The sequence below is a fragment of the Eleutherodactylus coqui genome, chromosome 1 (genome assembly GCF_035609145.1).
Source record: "Eleutherodactylus coqui strain aEleCoq1 chromosome 1, aEleCoq1.hap1, whole genome shotgun sequence".
Lineage (NCBI taxonomy): Eukaryota > Metazoa > Chordata > Amphibia > Anura > Eleutherodactylidae > Eleutherodactylus > Eleutherodactylus coqui.
In genome coordinates this window covers 530,938,177-530,956,420 of record NC_089837.1, presented here as the reverse complement: position 1 = coordinate 530,956,420, position 18,244 = coordinate 530,938,177, and the positions used below count along the sequence as shown (strand labels likewise).

The following is an 18,244-nucleotide window of genomic DNA, read 5'->3' as shown; positions in this document are numbered from 1 at the left end:
GCATGTGGGGAACCAATTCTTTCAGGGTCCCTGGCCTCAGAGGATAAAAGAACAATCCTCAAATTTCAGAGAACTACAGGCAGTTTGGCAGGTTCTACAGCAGTTGGGCAACTCGCTACAGAACCATCACATAAAAATACTGTCAGACAATGTCACCGCGGTCGCTCACATACGACACCAAGGGGGCACAAGATCTCCCCCACTGCAAAGCATCGCACAGAAAATCTTTCACTGGGCGGAGGGCCGGATCCTCTCGATCACGGCAACCCACTTAAAGGGGACACTAAATGGAAAAGCAGACTTCCTCAGCAGGAAGCAGATAGACCCAGGAGAGTGGTCCCTCTCCCCAGAGGCATTCAGAATCTTAACCAACCGGTGGGGGACCCCACAGTTGGACCTCTTCGCAACCAGGGAGAACACAAAAGTAGGCAACTTTTTCTCCCTCCGGCCAGGAGATCGTCCGATAGCGGTAGACGCCCTAGGCCAGGACTGGGGACAAGGACTGGCCTACGCCTTTCCTCCCATACCACTAATCCCAAGGGTTTTACAGCACTTCAGAACCCAGGGATGCACGCTAATCCTAGTGACCCCCTTCTGGCCGAAAAGAAGCTGGTTCGGTCTTCTGACAACACTGAGCGTCCAGGACCCAGTCACCTTGCCTACCTGGACGGATCTTCTATCGCAGGGGCCACTGAACCACCCCGGCCTAGACAAACTCCATTTAACGGCATGGCTCTTGAGGAATCCTCGCTAAGAAAGAAAGGATTCTCAGAGAAAGTAGTAGAAACCCTAATGTCCAGTAGGAAAAAGACGACCCACCTGATCTACCAGAAGGTCTGGAGAAAGTTTTCCTCATGGAGACAGGGAAGGGATCGCGGGGATTCTATCCCCGACACTCCGCTAATCTTAGAATTCCTGCAGGAGGGCTTAGAGATGGGCCTCTCCCCGAGCACCCTAAAAGTCCAAGTTTCAGCCCTTAGCGCTATCTGCGACACAAAATTCGCAGACGATAGATGGGTCCACAGGTTCCTAACAGCAGCAGCTAGATTACGCCCTAGGCCCATAAACCTGTTCCCAGACTGGAACCTTAATTGGGTTCTAGGGGCCATGACAGCGGTACCATTCGAACCGATCTAGGCGCTACCTATAAGAATGCTGACAATCAAGACCATCTTCCTAGTAGCCATTACATCCGCAAGACGGGTTAGCGAACTACAGGCCTTGTCCATCCGCCACCCGTTTATGAAAATTGCAGACACCAAACTAATATTTAAAACAGACCCGGCCTTTATGCCGAAAGTAGTGTCAGATTTTCATAGGTCCCAGGATATAATAATCCCCTCATTCTTCAGCAACCCAAAAAACGAGGAGGAAAGAACCCTAAGCTGCCTGGACGTTAGGAGAGCAGTCCTAACCTACATAGATACAACGAGCCACTGGAGGCGGGACGACAACCTGTTCGTCCAGTTCAGTGGCCCAAATAAGGGTAGCAAAGCAGCGAAAAATTCCATAGCCAGGTGGATCCGCCTGGCCATCATAGAATCCTATAAAGCCCTCGGGAAGGAGATCCCGTTAGCGCTTAAAGCCCATTCCACAAGGGCAGTAGCGTCCTCATGGGCCGAACACAGTTCAGCCTCGGTCGAGCAAATTTGCAAGGCCGCAGTCTGGAAAAAACCCCACACGTTTACTAAACGCTATAGGGTAAAAGTGCAGCAGGACGAGGACATGGCCTTCGGCCGCAAAGTCCTCTCGGCAGCGATCCCACCCTAATAAACTTTAGTTGGTACGTCTCATTGGTGCTGTCATGGAGACGACTAGGGGAAAAAGTGGATTATACCCACCTGATAATCAGGTTTCCAGTAGTCTCCACGACAGCACCCGTACCTTTCCCGCCCTAGAAAAATAAAATAATAAATTTAAAAATAAAAAAACCCCGGTTAGGGGAAGAAATTTAAGTTTAGCTCCTGCCCCGGCAATTCGTTAGAATCCACTGAGGAAAGTGGGGAAGGGGGGGAGCTTTTAACCTCTCAGTATGTTCCTGTCCTACCAGGAGGAGGCAATCTCATTGGTGCTGTCGTGGAGACTACTGGAAACCTGATTATCAGGTGGGTATAATCCACTTTTTTTGGCCTATATAAAGATGGGATCACCTGACAGACGCATTTTGGTTGTTTCTTGGCTGATCGCTTCCTTGTTTATATAAAAGGTAAAAATCAGGAATGAACATTCATCTGGAAAATCTGTGTAGATGATATCGATCCATGTAAAAAGCCCATGTAGCCCATACTCATCTAACATGGCTAGCTTGTTCATGTTGCTGGTTTTTGCTTTAGACGTATACTGCACGTAATTTTAACAATTCTTAGATTTTTAAACTATTCATATACATTTTATTTGGCTCTGATTTTTGTCAAACTTGTCCAGAGAAAACAAAATTGTAGTTTGCAAACCAGCTTCTATCCTGTGTGAATTCTCTGATATCCCTCAAGATCTTTACATATAAATCTATTCAAACATTTTGGACATGAAAATTACTTCTCCCCCCCCCCCCCCCCCCCTGTGTGGGTACTTTGATGGATCTCAGCTTTTTGTTTGGATATAAAACATTTTCCACATTCCGGACATGAAAATGGCTTCTCTCCTGTGTGACTTCTTCACTGTTTCCTAAGAGATGTTTGAGTGGTAAACCGCCTCCCACATTCAGGACATCAAAATGGCTTCTCTCCTGTGTGAGTTCTTCGATGTTTCCTAAGAGATGTTTGAGTGGTAAACCACTTCCCACATTCTGGACATGAAAATGGCTTCTCCCCTGTATGACGTCTTTGATGTTCTATCAAATATTGTTTTCGTTTAAAACGCATCCCACATTCTGGACATGAAAGTGGCTTCTCCTCTGTGTGACATGTTTGATGTAACAGGAGATGCGATTTCTGGCTAAAGCATTTTGTACATTCAGGACATGAAAATGGCTTCTCCCCTGTGTGCAATTTTTGATGTTCTATGAGATGCGATTTCTGGCTAAAGCATTTCTCACATTCAGAGCACGAAAATGGTTTCTCTCCTGTGTGACTTCTCTGATGTTCCACGAGAAGTAATTTACGATTAAAACACTTTGCACATTCAGGACATGAAAATGGCTTCTCCCCTGTGTGAATTCTTTTGTGATCATTAAGATTTTGTTTGTGGCTGAAACATTTCCCACATGCAGAGCACAAAAATGGCTTCTCTCCTGTGTGAATTCTCTGATGTTGAGTAAAGTATTGTTTAGTATTAAAAGACTTCCCACATTCAGGACATGAAAATGGCTTCTCTCCTGTGTGAATTTTATGATGTTGCATAAGACTTGATTTCTGAGTAAAAGACTTCTCACATTCAGGACATGAAAATGGTTTCTCCCCTGTGTGAACTCTCTGATGTTTCTTAAGATGACCTTTAGTTAAACAACACTTCCCACATTCAGGACACGAAAATGGCTTCTCCCCCGTGTGACTTTTCTGATGCTGCCCAAGTTGGGATTTCTGGGGAAAACCTTTCCCACAATCAGGACATGAAAACGGCTTCTCTCCTGTGTGAATTCTCTGATGTTGAACTAGAGAGCCTCTCCTACTAAAACACTTCCCACATTCTGGACATGATAATGACTTTTCATTTCTCACGATTTTTGTGTGTCTGGAAAGATTTGATTTTTCCTCAGAATGTTTCTGACGTTCAGACCTTGCAGTGGTTCTCCTGAGTTTATGTGCCGCACTATTTATGTAATCCCTTGATTGATTATCTTCAACGTCACAATGGGGAGATAAGAGGCGTTCCTGGGAGCCGCTCCCCCCGTCGTCACCTAAAGAAAAAGAAGAAAAGTTCTCAAACAAAATAATTCATATTTTATTTCTACATGAAAAATCCATCCAATGAGCAACTTCTGTACCAAATCTCATCCCCAAATCACAATCCAGTAATTGTTTTCATATTGCACACAAACGTATCCTAGAAAGCTGCGGTTCAATAACATTTTATTAACCCCTTAGTGACCGGTCTATCGTGTTTCTACCTCCCGCAGCTGCAGGACATGTGTGCAGGGAGATCGCAGGGTGATCGCCCTCCATTGGCCCCTTTTGCCATATTTATTGTATCATTATATAGATTATTTTACTATAATACATATCTGGTATCACTGCGTCCGTAAAAGTCCGATCTATCAAATAAATGCATTGTTTACCGTGCATGATGAAGATCTTCGGAATTTTTTTTTTTAAAAAGCCAGAAATGCGCTTTTTTGGTCACCCGGTCTCCAAGCAAAAATGCAATAATAAGCAATCAAAAGCCATATCCATTCTAAAATGGTACCAGCACAAACCACAAGACGTCCCGCATAACCGGAGCCGTCGCACAACTGTGATAACGGAAAAATAAAAAAGCTATTGCGCACAGAAATGGCATCAGAAAATTATTTCAAAAAGTTGAATATCTGAAAAAATAAATAAAAACCGATACAAGTTTGGTATCGCAGTAATCGTACCGACCCGCAGAATAAAGTCATCCTGTCATTCTTGTTGCCGTTTGTGCGCTGCAGAAACAAGACGCATCGAAGGATGGAGGAATTTCATTTTTTTTCCATTTCTCTCCACTTACAATTTTTTAAGAGTTCTTCAGTACATTATATGGTGCGTTATATATATATATATCACAATGAATTCAATATTCTATATAGAAAAAGATACAGATATAGAATCTCCCCAACGTTATTTTCCATCTTTATAGCTATGATACTGCACCTTGTTGATGGGAAGCTTCCCGCTGGCGTGCCAATCATCTATCGGACAGATGGTAAATTAACAGACTAAAAGTCAAAACCAAGATTACAACAACCTCCAATATGTTGATGATAATGTAGTCTGTGCTCATTCAGAAGATGATCTACAAGCTACTTTAAACATCTTTGCAGAAGCATACAAAAGGCTTGGCCTCTTATTGAAGTTAAAAAACAGTTCTTACTTCTCCTTAGAGACCTCAGCTGTCGCTGACAGCCAATCACTTAGCCTGGCCCTCCAAGATTGCAGGAGCTTTAATCCCGCTCATCATTTTTACTACTGGTGGAGATTAAAGCTGAGGCCCTTATACGGTGAATGAGCATTTAGAACCTTAATTACTTCTATACATTGTAGGAGATGCTCCACCCTCTAGTCCTGGTCATTTCATTCAATACATTTATTCTCTGCCAGTCGATAACCAATGATGTTCTCTGTATTGTTGCTCTAGAAGATATTGTCTTTCTCTTTTGTTTTTCCGGTCTGGTTTATATTGTTATCTCACACCGCATGAATGTGAACACTGGATGGAGATTGGTGGAAGAACTCCAATACCTCCTATAGACAACGACATGATGGACACGCACCAGAGGATAAGACCCTACAGACTAAAGTGTAAGTTCATACGGCAAAGTCTCTTCTGGTATCGGGAAGCGTCACTCTGAATCTACATTTCTCCTCCAATCTCTTCTGTGATTGTAATTGTATTTGTACGGCGGTTTTTACACATTTTGTATCACATTGTACTCGGGAATATTATGGAAGATGATGAAATGTTGGTGCACTAAATGAATTATTAACAGTGCTAATAACGAGCAGGAGGACAATTTGCTGGATTTCCCATCATTCATCCCATTAATAAAGAAATGTCCAGTCAGTAGATCTCCAGCATGAAATGGAGAAGAGATGAAATACTATTCCTCCAGCCTTATAGTACAACATGTGGAGACCACCTGATCCAACTCACTGGACGAGGGGATCAGAGAAGACCAGCAGGTATCTACGCTGCATACATCTCCACCATTGGAGAGCAGAGAAGACCAGCTGGTATCTACGCCGTATGCATCTCCGCCATTGGAGAGCAGAGAAGACCATCCAGTATTTACGCCATATACATCTCCGTCATTAGAGATCAGAGAAGACTATCCGGTATCTACGCCGTATACATCTCCACCATTGGAGATCAGAGAAGACCATCCGGTATCTACGCCGTATACATCTCCACCATTGGAGATCAGAGAAGACCATCCGGTATCTACGCCGTATACATCTCCACCATTGGAGATCAGAGAAGACCATCCAGTATTTACGCCATATACATCTCCGTCATTAGAGATCAGAGAAGACCAGCTGGTATCTACGCCGTATACATCTCCACCATTGGAGATCAGAGAAGACCAGCTGGTATCTACTCCGCATACATCTCCGCCATTGGAGATCAGAGAAGACCATCCAGTATTTACGCCATATACATCTCCGTCATTAGAGATCAGAGAAGACCAGCTGGTATCTACGCCGTATACATCTCCACCATTGGAGATCAGAGAAGACCATCCAGTATTTACGCCATATACATCTCCGTCATTAGAGATCAGAGAAGACCAGCTGGTATCTACTCCGCATACATCTCCGCCATTGGAGATCAGAGAAGACCATCCAGTATTTACGCCATATACATCTCCGTCATTGGAGAGCAGGTAGAGCGTTCTAAGTAAACTCAGTCTGTAATACACAGGATTTATGAAAGGCTCTTACCAGTCACTGATGGGGGCGCTCCGAGTCCACTCAATTTTCCACCACAACTTTCTTTTAAGGATCCAAAAGGACGAAGCACATAAGAAAAATGAGCCCCAGATTGTCCCATATCCAGGAAAATCAGGTTTTTACCTGGAGAAAAAAATTAAACTCTTAAACAAAATAATTGATATTTTATAATTTCTAAGTGAAAATTCCATCTAATGAGCCAAACAACGTAGCAAACAGCGTCACTAATAGAGATGAGCGAACGTACTCGTCCGAGCTTGATGCTCGATCGAGTATTAGTGTGTTCGGGATGCTCGTTATTCGTAACGAGTACCACGCGATGTTCAAGTTACTTTCACTTTCATCTCTGAGACGTTAGCGCGCTTTTCTGGCCAATAGAAAGACAGGGAAGGCATTACAACTTCCCCCTGTGACGTTCAAGCCCTATACCACCCCCCCTGCAGTGAGTGGCTGGCGAGATCAGGTGTCACCGGAGTATATAAATCGGCCCCTCCCGCGGCTCGCCTCAGATGCATTGTGACAGAGATCAGGGACAGTGCTGCTGGTGCTGCTATAGGGAGAGTGTTAGGAGTTATTTTAGGCTTCAAGAACCCCAACGGTCCTTCTTAGGGCCACATCTGACCGTGTGCAGTAGTGTGGAGGCTGCTTTTTGCAGTGTTGCACTTTTTTTTTTTGTATATCGGCCGTGCAGAGCATTGCGTCCTGCAGTAATTATACATAGTCCAGGGCCAGTAGTGGTGGTGAGGCAAGGACAGAAGACATATTTCTTGAATATAGGCAGTGGGCCTTTCCAAAAAAATTTGGGAAAAAAAATCTATTTGGGCTGCCTGTCACCGTCCTCAGTGTACTGCGTCTCTGCTGGGGGTAGTTGTCCTAATTCATACGCAGCCAGCTAAGTGTTACAGCAGGCTTGCGCAAAAGTCTTTCCTGGCTCTGCTGGGCGTTCCGTAAGCGAAGTCAGCCTCCAACCACAGGCCAATAAGTGGCACATTTAATTACAGCGTTCTGTTTCTGCACTACTGGTAATACACCATGCTGAGGGGTAGGGGTAGGCCTAGAGGACGTGGACGTGGCCGAGGATGCGGAGGCCCAAGTCAGGGTGTGGGCACAGGCCGAGCCAGTGCGGTGGCCAGGGGTAGAGGCAGGGCCAGACCGAATAATCCACCAACTGTTTCCCAAAGCGCCCCCTCGCGCCATGCCACCCTGCAGAGGTCAAGGTGCTCTACGGTGTGGCAGTTTTTCACAGAGTTGCCTGACGACCGACAAACAGTGGTGTGCAACCTTTGTCGCGCCAAGATCAGCTGGGGAGCCACCACCACCAGCATGCGCAGGCATATGATGGCCAAGCATCCCACAAGGTAGGACGAAGGCCGTTCACCGCCTCCGGTTTGCACCACTGCCTCTCCCCCTGTGCCCCAACCTGCCACTGAGATCCAACCCCCCTCTGAGGACACAGGCACTACCGTCTCCTGGCCTGCACCCACACCCTCACCTCTGCTGTCCTCGGCCCCATCCAGCAATGTCTCTCAGCGCAGCGTCCAGACGTCGCTAGCGCAACTGTTTGAGCGCAAGCGCAAGTACGCCGCCACGCACCCGCACGCTCAAGCGTTAAACGTGCACATAGCCAAATTGATCAGCCTGGAGATGCTGCCGTATAGGCTTGTGGAAACGGAGGCTTTCAAAAGCATGATGGCGGTGGCGGCCCCGCGCTACTCGGTTCCCAGTCGCCACTACTTTTCCCGATGTGCCGTCCCAGCCCTGCACGACCACGTCTCCCGCAACATTGTACGCGCCCTCACCAACGCGGTTACTGCCAAGGTCCACTTAACAACGGACACGTGGACAAGCACAGGCGGGCAGGGCCACTATATCTCCCTGACGGCACATTGGGTGAATTTAGTGGAGGCTGGGACCGAGTCAGAGCCTGGGACCGCTCACGTCCTACCCACCCTCCTCCTCAAGATGTGTCAGCAGCAGCAGCACGTCGCCAGCAGTCGGTGTCGCGCGGGGTGGCAGCACAGCGGTGGGCAAGCGTCAGCCGGCCGTGCTGAAACTACTCAGCTTAGGAAAGGAGGCACACGGCCCACGAACTGCTGCAGGGTCTGACATCGCAGACCGACCTCTGGCTTTCGCCGCTGAGCCTCCAACCGGGCATGGTCGTGTGTGACAACGGCCGTAACCTGGTGGCGGCTCTGCAGCCTCATGCATGTGCCATGCCTGGCCCACGTCTTTAATTTGGTGGTTCAGCGGTTTCTGAAAAGCTACCCACACTTGTCATACCTGCTAGGAAAGGTGCGCCGGGTCAGCGCACATTTCCGCAAGTCCAAGACGGACGCTGCCACCCTGCGGACCCTGCAACAACGGTTTAATCTGCCAGTGCACCGACTGCTGTGCGACGTGCCCACACGGTGGAACGCTACGCTCCACATGTTGGCCAGACTCTATGAGCAGCGTAGAGCTATAGTGGAATGCCAACTCCAACATGGGCGGCGTAGTGGGAGTCAGCCTCCTCAATTCTTTACAGAAGAGTGGGCCTGGTTGGCAGCCATCTGCCAGGTCCTTGGAAACTTTGAGGAGTCTACCCAGATGGTGAGCGGGGATGCTGCAATCATTAGCATCACCATTCCTCTGCTATGCATCTTGAGAAGTTCCTTGCAAAGCATAAAGGCAGACGCTTTGCACTCGGAAACGGAGGCGGGGGAAGACAGTATGTCGCTGGATAGTTAGAGCACCCGCCTGTCTATATCTCAGCGTGTTGAGGAGGAGGGGGAGGAGCATGAGGAGGAGGGGGAAGAGACAGCTTGGCCCACTGCTGACGGTACCCATGCTGCTTGCCTGTCATCCTTTCAGCGTGTATGGCCTGAGGAGGAGGAGGAGGATCCTGAAAGTGATCTTCCTAGTGAAGACAGCCATGTGTTGCGTACAGGTACCCTGGCACACATGGCTGACTTCATGTTAGGATGCCTTTCTCGAGACCCTCGCGTTACACGCATTCTGGCCACTACGGATTACTAGTCGACCAACGGTATAAGGAGAACCTTTCCACTCTCATACCCGAAGAGGAAAGGGGTTCGAGAGTGATGCTATACCACAGGACCCTGGTGGACAAACTGATGGTAAAATTCCCATACGACAGCGCTAGTGGCAGAAGGCGCAGTTCCGAGGGCCAGGTAGCAGGGGAGGCGCGGAGATCAGGCAGCATGTACAGCGCAGGCAGGGGAACATTCTCCAAGGCCTTTGTCAGCTTTATGGCTCCCCAGCAAGACTGTGTCACCGCTCCCCAGTCACGGCTGAGTCGGCGGGAGCACTGTAAAAGGATGGTGAGGGAGTACGTAGCCGATCGCACGACCGTCCTCGGTGACGCCTCTGCCCCCTACAACTACTGGGTGTCGAAGCTGGACACGTGGCCTGAACTAGCCCTGTATGCCCTTGAGGTGCTTGCTTGTCCTGCGGCTAGCGTCTTGTCAGAGAGGGTGTTTAGTGCGGCTGGGGGAATCATCACAGATAAGCGTACCCGCCTGTCAACCGACAGTGCCGACAGGCTTACACTCCTCAAGATGAACAAAGCCTGGATTTCCCCAGACTTCTCTTCTCCACCAGCGGACAGCAGCGATACCTAAACAATACGTAGGCTGCACCCGCGGATGGAAGCATCGTTCTCTATCACCATCAAAAACGTGGACCTTTTAGCTTCATCAATCTGTGTCTAATATTCCTCCTCCTCCTCCTGCTCCTCCTCCTGAAACCTCACGTAATCACGCCGAACGGGCAATTTTTCTTAGGGCCCACAAGGCTCACTCAAATAATTTTTCTAAACAATTTTTATACATTTCAATGCTCATTAAAGCGTTGAAACTTTCACCTGAACCAATTTTTATTTTAACTTGGCTGCCTCCAGGCCTAGTTACAAATTAAGCCACATTAACCAAAGCGATTAATGGGTTTCACCTGCCCTCTTGGTTGGGCATGGGCAATTTTTCTGAGGTACATTAGTACTGTTGGTACACCAATTTTTTTGGGCCCTCGCCTACAGTGTAATCCAATTAATTTTTTAGCCCACCTGCATTAAAGCTGACGTTACATCAGCTGTGCTGGGCACTGCAATGGGATATATTTATGTACTGCCGGTGGCTTCCGGGCACCCACCCATGCTGTCGGTCCACACGGAGTTGTAACTGCATGTGTCCACTTCTAAAGAACCCCAGTCTGACTGGGGCATGCAGTGTGGGCCGAAGCCCACCTGCATTAAACATGACATTACCTCAGCTGTGCTGGGCACTGCAATGGGATATATTTATGTACCGCCGGTGGGTTCCAGGGAGCCACCCATGCTGTCGGTCCACACGGACTTCACAATAGGGAGTTGTACCTGCCTGTGTCTTCTTATAAAAAACCCCAGTCTGACTGGGGCATGCAGTGTGGGCCGAAGCCCACCTGCATTTAATCTGACGTTAGCTCTGCTGTCCAGGGCACTGCAATGGGATACATTTATGTACAGCGGGTGGGTTACAGGGAGCCACCCATGCTGTGGGTGCACACGGAATTCCCATTGCGGAGTTGTACCTGCCTGTGACTATTTATAAAAAACCACGGTCTGACTGGGGCATGCAGACACCTTGACAGAATGAATAGTGTGTGGCACATGGGTTTCCCCATTGCTATGCCCACGTGTGCAGCTCCTGATGGCGGTGGCACAGGATTATATTTCTCATTGCTTCTGTACAGCATTGTGGGCTATCGTCCTGCCCCTTTTAAAGAGGGTCGCTGCCTAGCCGTGCCAACCCTCTGCAGTGTGTGCCTGCGGTTCCTCCTCATGGCAGACGCACTTATAAATAGACATGAGGGTGGCGTGGCATGAGGGCAGCTTAAAGCCCAGGACCATGTGCCATGGACGTCAAGACTGGATGGAGATTGATATAAGAATTCCAATACCTCAGAAAAATTAGGAGATGAGGGCCAAGTACCAGAAGTTATAGGGGATGTCTGCCCCTGTTTATACAGATGACCATTTTTACCCTCTGACCTCGCTGGTATGGCATCTCCACCATTGAAGAGCAGGTGGAGCGTTCTAGGGAAACTCAGTCTGTAATACACAGGATTTATGAAAGGCTCTTACCAGTCACTGATGGGGGCGCTCCGAGTCCACTCCGCGTTCCACCACAACTTTCCTGTAAAGACATCATATTAAGGACATAAGAAAGAAGACCCCAATTTTATCTTCTATCCAGACAGCAGTCGCTCTTGTCTTCTGTGGTGACTTTACTGTGGAAAGCCGCTCACCAGACTTCTAGTATTATAGTATAATCATGTCCGCCCTTAGGCGACTCTGGAGCCCAGAACTGTATATTCTAGATGAGGCGGCACTAATGATCTGTACAGCAGTAAGATTATGGCCATAACTGGGGAGTCAATGACTCCTCCAATACAGGACAGGATTCTGTCAGCCTTAGAAGCAGCTGACTGGCATTGTGCTGATAGTCTGTGAGTTACATCTACACTGCAGGACTATACATTTATCCACACGGACTATCAATTACCAGTGGATGTCCGAACAGCCGGAAGGAGAACACAATCTATTATGTTACCAGAAGTCATTTGTAGCTGCTACCTACCACAGCCACCAATATCATCATATAGAGCGTACACGTCACTGCGGCCGAGAGGTTTACTATAAAGCTTCATTACATCCATCTATAGAGGAACTGCAGGAATCTCAGCTCCATCTACCTGATGATCCGGTGGGTCTTGGGAATATGGAGGACTGGGACATCTCTCTGGTGGATTTCTCTGACTGCATCCATCTATAGGAAATATATACAGTGACTGAATACATTGTCTATATGTGATGATCAGATGATGGGGGAGTCTAGGTGACCCTCATACCTGATGTCTCCTCTATAATCAGGGAGGTCTCCTCTTACCTGGTAATGTGAGGGGCTGGTGGTCCTCCATCATGATGTCCTTGTACAGATCCTTGTGTCCTTCTACATACTCCCACTCCTCCATGGAGAAATAGACAGTGATGTCCTGACACCTTATAGGAACCTGACAACACAATATACAGTCATCACCCAGACCCTCCCTTGGCGTTATTGTATAATGCCCCACATTCCCGGCAGCGCTCACCTCTCCAGTCAGCAGCTCGGTCATCCTGGTGGTGAGTTCTAGGAGCTTCTGCTCATGTATCAGTGAGTGAGGTGGAGGCTCGGTGATGGGGCTCGGGGTCCGGCTCCGTCCTACTGACACACGGAGGGCGACACACTGACCAGACGACTTCTTCACTACTGTGTAATCCTTTGTATGGAGAGACACTGATCACTAAATGGAGTCTAAAGGCCCATTTACACACAAAGATAATTATAATCTTTCAAAAGATTGAAAGATCAGCGATTGTTTTGCATAAAGTACTAATAGGCAATAATTGCTATTAGTACTTTATCAGCGTAATTTGCAGGCAAATGAACTTCTGGGAGCTGTTGCAGAACTCAGCAGGAGTTCTGAGTTCTGTAATTTGCTCCACTGTTCAGCCATGGGCTGCTAGGAGAAAACAATGGAATCTCCAGCTTCCCTTGTTCTGCTGGAGGATGGTTTTCAAGCAGAATTGAAAACCACCCTTCGACAGAAAACTTAAAGATGGGCACATTTAGGGGCGTGGCCAAGCAGCCGAGCTGACCGGCCGAATGTAAGAAGAGCTCCTGCACTAACCACCCTGAGGACTCCCGACCCCGATATAACATCACTGGAGGGGGAGTGGAAGAGGCTAGACCACCAAAGTCACCTCTGGAAAGCCCATGGCAGAAGTAGTACCAGCGGGGGACCTGAGAAGCTGCGGCTGCTGCCACCATACAGTGCAGGGCATCAGTCAGCCGGTAAGACTACAGACCCGGCACCACACATAGCGGAGAGAAGGGAGTGAGAGGACCAGACCACCAGCGGTGCCTCAGAACACCAGCAGCACCCACAGTGAAAATGCCCTGACAGCGGACACGTGGAGCAGCGACCGCCGCCGCCATCTTGCAAATGAGGTCACCAGCCAGCAGATGGCTGCCCAGACCCAGCGCACCTCCGCTGACACAGGGAGAGAAAAGACCGGACACCCGGCGGTACACCCACGGTGCCTGCAGCTATAGCGGCGCCAACGGCGGACCCGCGGTCGATATCGCCGCCATCTTGCGGAAGGTGCTGACGGGCCACGTGGAGAGGGGGCGAGCAGAGAGGACATGGAGAAACCCCCTCCTGAACGAAGGAAACAGAACCAGGAGTCGCAACAGGCAGCTAAGTGCGCAGGGGGGGGGAGGGGCGGTAGCCATTAAACTCTGTATAACCCAGAGACTGAGAGCGGAGAACCTTTTCCCGCCATACCTAGTGGAGAGGTCACCGAGGCAGCCATAGAATACCCCCAATAAAAGAAGGAACGACACGAACCCTGAGGACAGTCCCCCACAAACGGCAGTAAGCGACTACTACCAACAAAACGCTTACCCCTGGCAAAGAAACCGCAAACCGCAGTTGATATACGGGACGGGGGCGAAGCACTTTATCTGCTAGTGTGACTACCATATATTTAAGCCCTGCGCTGCACGCATCTGATAGTATAGCCATAAAAAGGACACTTTAACAGCTCGCACCATAAGCCAGAGGCAAAACCTCGACACACCACAAAACCTCTCCAAAGAGGGAAACACAAAGCAACCCATCATGGGACCTACCAGACAAAACGCATCAGCTGACAAATTTAAAGCGTTCGTCAGAAGTGAAGCCCGCAAAGACCCAAGCCCTGACCCCACTCTATCAGCCCCGACGGGCTCATCCCCCCCGAAAGAGGACATTAATTCAAACCCACCGGAGGGGACAGTCCAAACCCTGCAGCAATTATCCGAGCAGTTACTAACTGCAATCCAGACATCCACGACCACCCTCACCAGCAAAATCGACGAAGTTAAAATGGATGTGAGCCTCCTTAGACAGAACCTCCAAAACCTGAGAGAGTTACAAATACGGAAGACAGAATATCCACACTAGATGACACCGGCTCCCCAATGTCGGCCGCAATACGAGACCTCACACAGAAAGCTGAATACTGGAGACAAAAAGCAGATGACCTTGAAAACCGTTCACGATGAAATAATCTGCGCATAGTGGGCCTGCCAGAACGAACCGAGGGACAAAGACCCGAAGAATTCTTGGAGAAGTGGCTCCGCGAACTTCTCCCCAATGCTGATCTATCACAGGTTTTTGTCATCGAACGGGCCCACCGTGTACCAATGAAGCCGCCAATACCCGGGGCCCCACCTAGACCCCTACTGGCAAAATTGCTCAACTCTCGTGACAGAGACATCATTCTGCAAGCTGCCAGAAAAGGAGGACTCTTACCCCATGACAACGCCACAGTATCTATCTTCCCAGATTTCTCGGCGGACCTCCAGAAACAAAGAGCGTCATTCTTTGGTGTTAAAGGCAACTTCGAGATCTACAGCTCCCGTACTCCATGGTGTACCCAGCACGACTGCGAGTGATCGATGGAGACCGTGCCCGTTTCTTTACTTCACCATCCGAAGCAGAAGAATGGTTAACCACCAGGCGACGACCAGAAAGACTGTAATGTATACACAATCTAACCATTCCTCTTCTCCCTTTAGGTGTTGGGACTTCCATATTATGCATAAACGTGTTACTAACACCACTTAATCCTATTGAAAATTCTTAAACCAAAGATGAATCGCCGCCCCCGGCACAACTCCTCCCTCCACCCTCACCCCTCCTCTTCCCGCTCCATCCCTTCTCCTTCTCTTCCCCCTGCCCCTCCTTCTCTCCTCCTCTCTTCCTGAAAGGGAGTCCACCTAACCAATACACAAGAGAACATGGTCGGATCACACTAGTGTTCCAACAACCCAACAAAACCTCAAGTATAGCGAATGTTGAAGCTATGCTATGTAGGTTTCCCTGAGTACGAATTCGCCACGAATACTAATACAGCAAGAAAGTACTCAAAGCCGGTTTGATTATAAGTTGTAAAAGTTATCAGTTGGTAGTACATATACTACCGCAATGTTTCTAAACTGTATGCATCAGATGCTTAATGTTGCTCCTGCAAATGTACTGAAATACGGTTACATAGTATGTGATAAAATGTTGCCAGGCGTGATGGGGGGTTTCCCAGTGGCCAGAATATCATAGAAACTTCTATCCGGACTCAACTAAACCACCTCCACCAATGGCTGAGATAACCTTTGTGTCCTGGAATGTCAGAGGCATGGGATCCCCCAGGAAGCGAACTACAATAAATTCTTTAATACGCTCCTGGCGACCACATGTACTGTGCCTACAGGAGACCCACCTCACGCCTGAAACCTCTAAAATCTTGTCAAAGCCGTGGACCCAGTGGTCAGCACACTCATATCACACATCATATTCTAGGGGGGTATCCTTATTGATAGAAAGATCACTCAGGTGGGAAGTGGAACATCTGAAAAGAGACTCAGAGGGCAGATTTATTTTCGTAAGATCCAAAATAAATAATGACCCATACGTCCTTCTATGCTACTACAATCCACTATGAACGTCAACAACCCTCCTAGCAGAAGGTATACAATTCGCTTCATTCTCGCCAGATGCAACGATTATTTGCATGGGAGATATGAATATGGTCATGGATCCGCTCTTGGATAGATTTGGAGGTGGTGCTCGGAGGGCGGGAGACACGAGCTTGATCCGCCTAGCCCCTATGATCTCTGTGACGGGGTGGCTGGATTTATGGCGAATATTCCACCCTCACCAGCAGGAGTTTTCCTGCCATGCAGCCCACAACCATGCGCTGAGTCGAATAGATTACATATTCAGATCCCCCTCACTATTCCCAAGAGTTGAATCCATAGAATTCCTCCCAAGAGGGGTTTCAGACCACTCACCAATCCCCATGACCCTCAAAAATCCAGGCCCCCCTGTTATTAAGAGGCAGCGAATACACCCGTTCTGGCTCTCACTGCTCGGTCCAAATGACCGTATAGCAGACCAAATCCAAATATATTATGAAGCAAACTCTGATAGGATGCTGGTATGGGAGGCCTTTAAACCATACCTTAGAGGTTGCTTCAAATCCTCAATCTCCTTCATTAAAAAAGCCACAGCAAAGGAAGGAGAAGAACTAGTGGAACAATGCCAACAACTAGAAAAAGAATTTATATCTGACCCCTCAGACACCAAAAGAGACAAATGGTTCCAAGCAGGTTGAGAGTATCCATTATACCTAAAAGAGAAGGCCCAGAGAAAACTATTCTATACCTGTCAGTCCTTCTTCGAACTGGGCAACCAGTCCAGTAAACTACTAGCTTTTATGGCCCGACAAGAGACTGCCTCTCTGTCTATACTTAGGATCAAATCAACTGAGGGCACAATAATTACAGACCCCAAAGGTATTCTAGGTAGATTCCAACAATTTTACTATGACCAATACCAATCCCAAACTAACTATTTCCCTGCAGAACTAGAGACTTACTTAACCAATACAACATTCCCAACACTACAAGAAACACATAGATCCCTTCTAGACTGCCCCATTACAACAGAGGAGATTGAAGAGGCAATGAAGGATATGGCAAAAAATAAGACCCCGGGTACAGATGGCCTACCAGGAGAGGTCTATCTACACTATAAGGAAGAAATCGCACCACACTTACTCTCGTTATATGAACATATATTTGAAAAAAAACACCTTCCAGAGTCGATGCTGGAGGCCAACATAGTCCTCATCTTAAAACCCGATAAAACCCAGAGGAATGTGGGTCATATAGACCCATCTCCCTCCTCAACACAGACTACAAAATCCTTACCAAAGTGCTAGCTTCTAGACTGAATCAAGCAATTAAAGACATCATACACCCTGACCAATCCGGCTTCATCCTGGGAATGTCCACGTCAGACAATATCAGAAGGACACAGGTGGTCACGCAGGTAGGATGGAGGTGGAGATCGAATTGGGCCTTGGTCTCGCTGGACGCAGCTAAGGCATTTGACTCAGTAGAATGGCCATATGTGATAGAAGTTCTACGAAAATTCGGATTTGGAGAATCGTTCATTAAATGGGTTTCTATCCTATATAGTGCTCCGACGGCCAGAATAGTGGTGAACGGCCTGACCTCTACCTCCTTTCCACTTTACAGGAGAACCCAACAGGGATGCCCACTCTCTCCCCTGCTATTTGCAATTGCCATAGAACCCCTGGCCTTAAAGATCCGGCAACACACACTATACAAGGGAATCCAGATTGGACCCAGGGAGGACAGGATAGGGCTATATGCAGATGACATAATACTCTACATGTCAGAACCCAAAGGCACTCTACCGTTGGCCATCTCTCAAATAGATGAATTCGGAAATTTCTCAGGCCTACGTATTAATTGGCAGAAGTCTACCCATATGCCGCTGAGAGCAGAGGAGTGGAGGGCGGGAGAGGTGTATCACAACCTACAAATTATCCCCCAATTCAAATACTTAGGGATCTATATCACCAGAGACCACACCCAAAGTTTTCACTTAAACGTCGCACCCCTAATAACAACCCTACAATCCAAAGTAAAAGCCTGGAGCCCCCTACCCTTGTCTGTAGCGGGCAGAGTGAAACTAATTAAAATGATAATACTCCCCAAATATTTATACCGCTTAGAACACGCAGAAACAAC

The 18,244-nt window shown here is 48.0% G+C and overlaps 1 protein-coding gene across 1 annotated transcript in view; it reads right to left on the bottom strand.

Moving 5' to 3' along the window:
- Positions 1-2,535: 2,535 nt before the first annotated feature.
- LOC136590885 (zinc finger protein 157-like) overlaps positions 2,536-18,244 on the bottom strand; it is a 261,800-nt gene continuing 246,091 nt past the window's right edge. The window contains exons 11-16 of the mRNA XM_066588414.1: positions 12,693-12,860; positions 12,488-12,611; positions 12,294-12,367; positions 11,683-11,734; positions 6,558-6,689; positions 2,536-3,835 (exon numbers count right to left, since the gene is read on the bottom strand). Coding sequence (XP_066444511.1) covers positions 2,709-3,835; positions 6,558-6,689; positions 11,683-11,734; positions 12,294-12,367; positions 12,488-12,611; positions 12,693-12,860 — 1,677 coding nt within the window. The 3' untranslated portion in view covers positions 2,536-2,708. The remainder of the gene's footprint in view (positions 3,836-6,557; positions 6,690-11,682; positions 11,735-12,293; positions 12,368-12,487; positions 12,612-12,692; positions 12,861-18,244) is intronic.